This window comes from Hypanus sabinus, chromosome 23 (genome assembly GCF_030144855.1).
Source record: "Hypanus sabinus isolate sHypSab1 chromosome 23, sHypSab1.hap1, whole genome shotgun sequence".
NCBI classification, from domain to species: domain Eukaryota; kingdom Metazoa; phylum Chordata; class Chondrichthyes; order Myliobatiformes; family Dasyatidae; genus Hypanus; species Hypanus sabinus.
The window spans coordinates 15,473,328-15,481,838 of record NC_082728.1 but is presented as its reverse complement, the minus strand read 5'-3'; the positions used below and the strand labels follow the sequence as shown (position 1 = coordinate 15,481,838).

Genomic DNA, 8,511 nt, shown 5'->3' with positions numbered 1-8,511 from the left:
AAAGATTTAAAAACTCTGAAACAAATGATTTTTTTTTACTAAACAATGTATCAACACATTGATCTGGTTAATCTTGTCACATAAATTTGTGCCCTGAAGTTTTTCTGCAAGTCTAGTTCACCATAAGGAATCAACTGTGACTGAAAATTGACCACAAGTTCCTCCATGTTAGAAGGGGTTTCTTCCCTCCCCATCCAAGAGTGTTTGGGGTATGTATTCCAACACATGGGTGGCAAAACAAAGCCTTGACATGTTTGGAGTATCTATACACTCTTAAATATCAATCTACAAGACCATGGATCAAAAGCTTCAGTGGGATTAGGTTGGGTTTGTCAAGTGGTACCTTGCACTGCAAATATCTATTACATCTGTCCCAATGGAACAGCCATCTCCAGCAATCTTTATCTTCATTCAACAGCAGTGACACAATATGCCATCTTTCTCCCTACTCAATAACACACCACAATTACCTGCACCATGTTGACACAGTCTTACATCAGTTTCACAAGTCAAAATATCTTCCAGCTGAACATGGGAAACTGATCATTTGAAGCATCTTCAAAATGACAGTCGCTGATAGTTTACATGCCCCGTTATTATAGTTCTTATTTTTTTCTTCTGACTATACAAAGTGTGCTACGTCCTTGGAAGTCCAAGATGTTCTGTTCAATTCTCTATATGATCAGGGTCACACTATGAACAAAGTTTAAAACGTAGCCTGGTGTAATTTTCTTCCATTTAAAGTTTACTGAACAACAGATTTCCTCATTTGAGCACATACTGAAGACTCATTTTATCCAAAGCAGGAACGACCCTTCCCCTAATGTTTCAATGTGCAACCAGCATAAAAAAGTGATTGATATTGAATATACAACTCATATTAGATGAGTTATGTAAGTTTATGATAACAAGAAATTCTGCAGATTCTGCTAATCCAGAGTAACATAAACAAAATGCTGCAGGAACTCAGCAGGTCAGGCAGCATCCATGGAGAGAAATAAACAGTCAACATTTTGGGCCGAAACATCAACTGTTTATTCCTCTCTGTAGATGCTACCTGACCTGCTGAGTTCCTCCCACATTCTGTGTGTTGCTCTGGTAATACTGTAATTTGGTAAGCAATATTATCCTTTCTATAAGCTCACAGAGAGCTAATTAATATTTTGAAAGGAGAATCTACAGTGGTTCCAGGCAAGAAAGACCAATCAATCATATATTTGGATTTAATGCTACACATTTTTTACCCTGTGTCTTCCTTCTTATCAGAAAGCCTGAAAGATAAAGTTAAGCTACCAAACCAACACTTTTAGATTTCATGGATCCTTAGCTGTGATCATGTATTTACCAAAAAATTAATGGCAGTTAATAAATTATCCCCATATATTGCTATATTTAACACACAATTTGCATGTCACTTGATTCAAAACTAACATTGGTTAAAAAAAACTGCCTGTTAAAATACAGCAGTGTTAAATATCAAACTATAGTGTTACCATAGAGATGAAGATTTAGTTTCCAAAGATTAAATGACTCTCTTCAGGTGTAAATCTATTGTAGGAGTGTAACTTGAACATGCAATGTTTTTTTATATCATGGACATTTGAAAGTTGTTGATTGTAACAAAGTGCTGAACAATTTGCATATCTGGGATATGACACAGCAGGTGAGTAATTGGCTGCAATATCTAATTACACAGCTTCATTTTATGAGCTCTTCCCCCCTTTTGCTCTGCAGTATTGCCTCTGGCACAAATGTATACAAGGATAATTATGGCAATAATCCAACCATACATTTCCTCGAATACAAGAGATAAAGCTTTGAAGCAGCTGAGCAACAAACGTAGTATTGATTTTTCTGGAGACAACAATGCCTTTCTTTCGGGTTTATAATGAAGGCTGCCAAAATGTTAAATTTTACCATAAATAATCTACATTATGGCTGTGTTACATCAAAGACACATGTACCTTTTAGACCACAGAACAGTACCATACAGGAAAAGACCCTCCAGCCCATGACGTCTGTGCCAAATATGACACCAAATTAATCTAATTTCTTTTCCCTGTTAATGATCTATACCCCTGTATTCCCTGCAGATCCATGTGCCTATGTAAAAGCCTCTTTTCCATTACTCTAATATCTACTTCCATTCCCACCCTGGCACTAATGATTATATAAACTAAATATGCCATGCACATTCCCATTACACGTTCCCTTTCTCAGTTTAGAGATATGCCCTCTAGCATTAGCTATTTCCACCACAGGAAAACAATTCTAGTTGTCTACCTTGTGACTGTCAATTTTATAAATTTCTCAGGTATTTTGCAAACTCTGTTTCAGTTGCATCCTCTTTTAGTAGTGTAGCAATGCAAATATTTGGAAAATAAAAGGCTTAATCAAAATAGGACCACACATCCAAATGGAATGGAAGATTGCAATTTGATGGATGTGTACTGCCAAAGCATTGAAAGAGAGAATGTCCACGTGAATGAACAGCTGAAGAATCCACTGAGTAGAATGTAGCCTCTACACCCTGGAGACAAGATCACATTACCATTTTGTTATTTGATTCAGTATCACTAGGAATTGAACAGCTTCCAATTCACTGAAGGCCCAAGTTGACATACTGAAGTCTCCACAACACTATCTTTTTATAGAAAAAGATACCTTAATAATGCCAGATGTACTCGTGGCAATATTAAAGCAATTGCACTTACCACCTATTTAAATTATAGACATTGATACATTTTCAGAGTCAATAAGTCAATTTTATTTTTGTATTTATTAATTGATATCTACATCAAAAGTTGCCTCCTCCCCAAAGTTGTCGTTATCATTTGGTCATACTTGATAGCCAGCCTAATTTAAAGAGTGACGATGTTGCTGAAGATGAGGATGTATCATCATCCTGTAAAGAAGCCAGCTGATGAAATAAGGTGCCGGGCTTCAGACTATCTTCTTCTGTGACCGATGTGGGCAGTATCTACAACAAAACAAATACAATATTTTAAGTTCCACTTCTGCGTACATTTATTGTGCAAGACTGAAGGTTACAATAGAGAACTGTGCAAGTAAGGTCATTCATTATTCAGCGCTACTCCAACAGTGTTGCAACAAATATCCCACTGTAATTCTACATTTTCTTGGCAAGTTAAAATCAATTATTTAATTTAGTGATACAGCACCCTTCAGGCCCATGAGCCGCACTGCCCAGCAACCCATCTATTAGCCTAATAACAGGACAATATACAATGACCAATTAACCTACTAGCCAGAACGCCTTTGGACTGTGGGGAGAAATTGGTGCAGCCCCATGGGAGAACATGAAACCTCCTTACAGATAGCACTGGAATTGAACTCATATCCAGAATGCCCTAAGCTGCAAAAGCTTCATGCTAACTGCTATGCTGCCGTGGTGCTCCAACAAAAATGTTCTTAACTATCTTTCTCATTGTTCGCTGAATAACTCCCTCCACAAACTACATAAACTGCTTCAGATAGATCACCGTTTATAAGCACAATATTCTATGCACACCTGCCAGTGGATTATACAATGAAATAATATATGGTTGACAATATTCACTAAAACACACACACACACACAAATCAACCAGCTGTATCATTATGCAAGGTCATTTTTGGAATGAAAAAGGCCAGACGTGGTAAGTAATACAATTATGTGACGGATCCTTCTATATGACCATCCAGGTCATGCCCTCATCTTGCTGCTACCATCAGGCAGAAGTACAAAAAACTGAAGTTCAGGAACAGGCACTTTTCTAAAATGATCAGGTTCTTGGAACTGACCTGCGCACTACTAATCCTCCCTCAGCAATGGAAAACTCGACCTCTTGCACTATCATGGACTTGCCTCTGATTGTGCTTTATTCCTGCACAGTTCCCCCCCCCCCCCACTTCATTGTATAATCTGTGTATAATTCATTACTTATTTAAAGATCCAGTGCAGCAACAGGCCCTTCTGACCCACGAGCCCACACTGCCCAATTACATGTATAGAACTAATTAACCTACTGAACAATACATCTCTGGAGTGTTGGAGGAAAGCAGAGAACCAGGAAAAAACCCATGCAGTCCCAGGGAGAATGAACAGCAGTAGCAGGAATTGAACTTGGACGAATACACACAAAAAGACGGAGGTCACTGGTCGTGTAATAATATTATGCTAACAGCTATGCTAGCGTGCCACCCCATGGTCTTGTATGTATAAAATTTATATTTTGTGTCATCCAAATCTTTGTGCATGTGATGCTGCTGCAAGCAACTTTTTCATCTAATCTTGTAACCTCACCTGACTTGTGCACATGACAATAAACGTGACTATTAATTACAACACAAGGGTGAAGACCATTACTCAGTGTCCTGTAATGACATTAAAGCTCTAAAGTATGGATTTGTTCTGGCCAGGCACAGCTGTTCACCTGACAGAGTAGCTGAGATACGAAACCTATTTGGCTCCAAATGAAATTTCCATTGGCTAAAGGTAATAAACGGGAGATAGTTAATACTTGGGACTGCAGCAAGTGCAGTCACAATTCCAGCAGGTCAAATTTAAGCAGTGGAACATGCAGTCCTCCTGACAATGCATTCACATGCTTTAATATATCTGACAACTTAAGCAGCAGAAAACTAACTTACAGATTAACACACAAAATATTGGAAGAACTCAGCACGATGGAGGGGAATAAACAGTCAAAGTTTTAGGCCTGGACCCTACATCAGGCCTGAAAAGGAAGGGGGCAGAAGCCAGAAAAAGGTAGGGAGAGAGGTGAAGGAGTACAAGCTGGCAGGTGATAGGTGCGACCAGCTGAGGGGAAAGGTGTGCTGTTGGAGAAGGGGGACGAAGTGAGAAGCTGAGAGGAGGTAGGTGGGAGAAGGTAAAGCACGCAGTTTCCTATCCAGAAGTCAGAATGAGACATGTGAGTTACTTCACTGCTGGACTTAAATGACAGCGTCCAGTTTTGCAATGGTCCTCTATTTGAATGTGGAAAATTGCCATTTAAATGCTGAGCCCCACTGATTTCAATGGGAATTCTTGACCTGTAAGTCTATTGTTTTATATTGACTGTCCTGTTGTACATACTATTATAAATTACTATAAATTGCACATTGCTCATTTAGATGGAGACATAACAAGGATAATTCAATTAATTATTTGTATCTTTATTTTATGTAAACATTTTTAAAATTATTAAACTTAGAACTTGAAGTGATATACATCACATCTCAAGTAATAAAAGGCCTCATAGATAAAACTTCATCTAAGAGCTGCCAACTGCAGAACTCTTACAGGTTGAGAGCAATTTGGACCAAATGGCCTATTTCCTGAGCTGTAGAGATCCATGACCAGTGCATCAGGGATGGGCCACTGTACTTTTCAGCACTCTACCTAGTTGAAAAATTGAGACATTGCAGCTGGACTCCAGGGTATAGAAGATCAGGACCGCCTTCCTGCCCCTGAGCACTGTGGGAGTGCAGACTTGGTCCAACACAACCTGACTCACTCTTACAGATAAGTAAGGTTATGCCAATTAAAGATTTATATTAGAGTTGATCATTTCTATTCCACTAAACTGAAAGATCTGAATTTAGAGCTGTCTTTATCCAAAAGATCTACCGGAAATTCCGGACTATAAGTTGCTATTTTTTCCCACGCTTTGAACACTGCAGCAACACTGCGGCCTATACTACGGTGCGGCTAATTCATGTTTTTTTTCATGCCGCCAAAAACATTTTGCCTCGTAACAGTAGACTGTTATGAATCCCGTAACTGGAGAACTTACCAGCAAAGATAGAGAGGTCCGTTGAAGTCTGATGTCACTATTTTCAAACGTTTTATTTATAAAGGGACACAAAAGTAGGGTTAATACATACATTCAGATAGTGCACATCGTCAACACTCAATCTAAAGCGCGGGTATAGTAATACTCATCATTAAGTGAGCTCTGCTGTTGTCTAGGGGTTAATAGATAGTCCGTTGGAAATATAAAAGTCACTCAGAAGGCTGCCGGCCTCAGCCCGTTGGAAATCGCTGGGTTTCATGTGGGGCAACCGAGAGAGAGAGATTGGGGGAGAAGAGAAAGAACTTGCCGAGTCTTGATGAATCTTCCGTGAAATCGGGGGAGCGTTGGTTTCCTCTCCCCGATGTTAGTTAAAAGCGGTTTCCTGTGATTCCAGCCACAAATTCCAATCCCGGGATCTAACACACGTGGCTTCCTTCAGAATGGCATCCTGCTGCTGCGGGACCACCCTCTCGTGTCTTCTTGGTGCGTCTGAGGGCTGTCCCCCTGAGACTCTCCTTTATACTTCCTCACGGGGTCGCAGGAGTCAGTCAGGTTGGGATGATGCAGTCTCTCTCTCAACCAGCCCACCTTGCCCGAGGGCTTTTCACGTGGTCTCCAAGAGACAATAGTCGCTGTCGCCTTATTCTGTATCCCAGGTGGAACGTGCAATTTGTATTGTTATGATGCCAGCCCCCTCCTTGGTGAGAATCGCAAGAGCACCCGTCGAAAGGTGGTGGGGGGGGGGGGGGGGTGGTCAGTAGACCCAGTTGAAGAGAGAGAGAGAAACGTGCAAAATTGCAGGTCCCACCAGGGATACAGAATAACAACAGCAACTATTGTCTCTGAATGTTTGTACTAACCCTACTTTTGTGTCCCTTTCTCAATAAAAACGTTTGAAAATAGTGACATCAGACTTCAATGGACCTCTCTATCTTTGCTGGTAAGTTCTCCAGTTACGGGATTCGTAACAGCACGTTTCTCTCTCTCTCTCTCTCTCCGACTGGGTCTACTGACTCCCCACCCCCCTCGACGGGTGCTCTTGCGATTCTCACAAAGGAGGGGGCTGGGATCATAGCAAGACCAATAAAATTGATGAGTAGTTCACAGAGGTCCAATGAAATTGTACGATAAATCAAGCGCACTTTCACAATTAAATTATTGTAAATCAGTCATTTGTACTCACCCTCATCAACATGGAAAACACTCGAAGAAAAGCATATGATGCAGCTTTTAAGTTAAAGGCAATCAATAACTTTTCCTGGTAGGCTGCAGTATATATATTTTTTTACCAGTCGTTAGGAGATATTGGAATGTTGTTCGTGCACTGTTCAGTAAAAAAGTATACGCAACGTAATTTGTGTGTTACCGATACGTAGGTATATTTAAAAGTAGCTGTGTTACAGGCACTGTTCGAAAAAAAGCATTTGCAATATGTATTTGTTTATGTGACCATACGGATTTAATTAAAAGTTAAAAAATCCTCAAGTGTAATATCTTTCTGTGTAAATATCTCATATTACAACGTGGGACACCTGCGGCTTAAAATCCGGTGCGGCTTATACAAGTACAAAATTGATTTTCTTTCTAAAATTAGAGTGTGCAGCTTTTAATCAGGTGCGCTCTGTAGTCCGGAATCTACGGTATGTATCACTGCCAGTTGATCTATACCTTTCATCACCATGACTGAACAGCGTCAACATAGTTTTGAGCAATTATCTATTAGAAATTAAATGCCACAGCTGTTTGGCATTTCATAAAAACACACACTTCACATGCACACTGACGGATATTGAAACAAGCTGCATTACCAGCGTTCGGCAGCAACTCTTCTAGGACGGGAACACAAAGTACAAATATATGGCAATAAATTACATTCATGAATTTGATCTATAAATAATTCAAACATGGCATGTACTGAGTATTATAAAGGCTATCAACTCCGAGAACCATTTTAGTTAAAGGTATTGACTTGATTCAATGTAATTTTGTTGTTTCAAATTAAATTTTACTTCTTAACATTCATTCATAGAATTTCTGTGTAAGACAGCAGATAAGTTTTGTTGAAAGCTACATAAAAATTCAGTCCTCACAGTAATAGGTATGTTTAACCACAGCAAATGTTAGAATTGTTAAGTTGTAGCCAGATTAAAAGGGAAAAGCTGCTCTACAACCAATCCTGCCCAACTCTACCGCAACTACTGCAAATCTGCAAGCAAACAGTCCATCACTGCAAGCCACTCTTGCCACAACCAGGTGATTCATTACAGGCCTGATTAAAATGCTTCTGGGCAATGCAGTAAAGCAGAACACACAAACCACTAATAGTAGTTTCTGGGCAACAGTACAAAAGTTATAAAAGAAAAAAATAAGGTAGCAATAAAACCAGTGCATTTGAAATTGGGTAGAGCATCAGTGCCTCCATCAAATTTACTCATGAACAAAAACAATTCTCGTGCATAATAATGTAAAAAATTACAGCAAAGGGTCTGTGGACCCCAGGCTGGGGATCCCCACTTAAAGAGTGTTTGTGTTGGATAGCAAAACTAAAATCGTAAGTGAACTTTTGAATCCACAATGCAGTTCTTGTTTCATAATTCTAGACAAGTAAATCCAACCAAATCATGAATGTACACATAATCAAACAAGGGATTCTACTGACACCGGAAATCCAGAGTAACGCACAAAATGCTGGAAGAATGCAACAGGTCAGGTA

At 39.5% G+C, this 8,511-nt stretch overlaps 1 protein-coding gene across 2 annotated transcripts in view; it reads right to left on the bottom strand.

Moving 5' to 3' along the window:
• Positions 1-2,743: 2,743 nt before the first annotated feature.
• cog1 (component of oligomeric golgi complex 1) overlaps positions 2,744-8,511 on the bottom strand; it is a 44,853-nt gene continuing 39,085 nt past the window's right edge. Inside the window, exon 14 of one of the 2 annotated variants that reach the window (XM_059948436.1) lies at positions 2,744-2,980. In XM_059948436.1, the coding sequence (XP_059804419.1) occupies positions 2,831-2,980 (150 nt within the window). In that variant the 3' untranslated portion in view covers positions 2,744-2,830. The remainder of the gene's footprint in view (positions 2,981-8,511) is intronic. The other variant, XM_059948437.1, reaches the window with a different exon arrangement.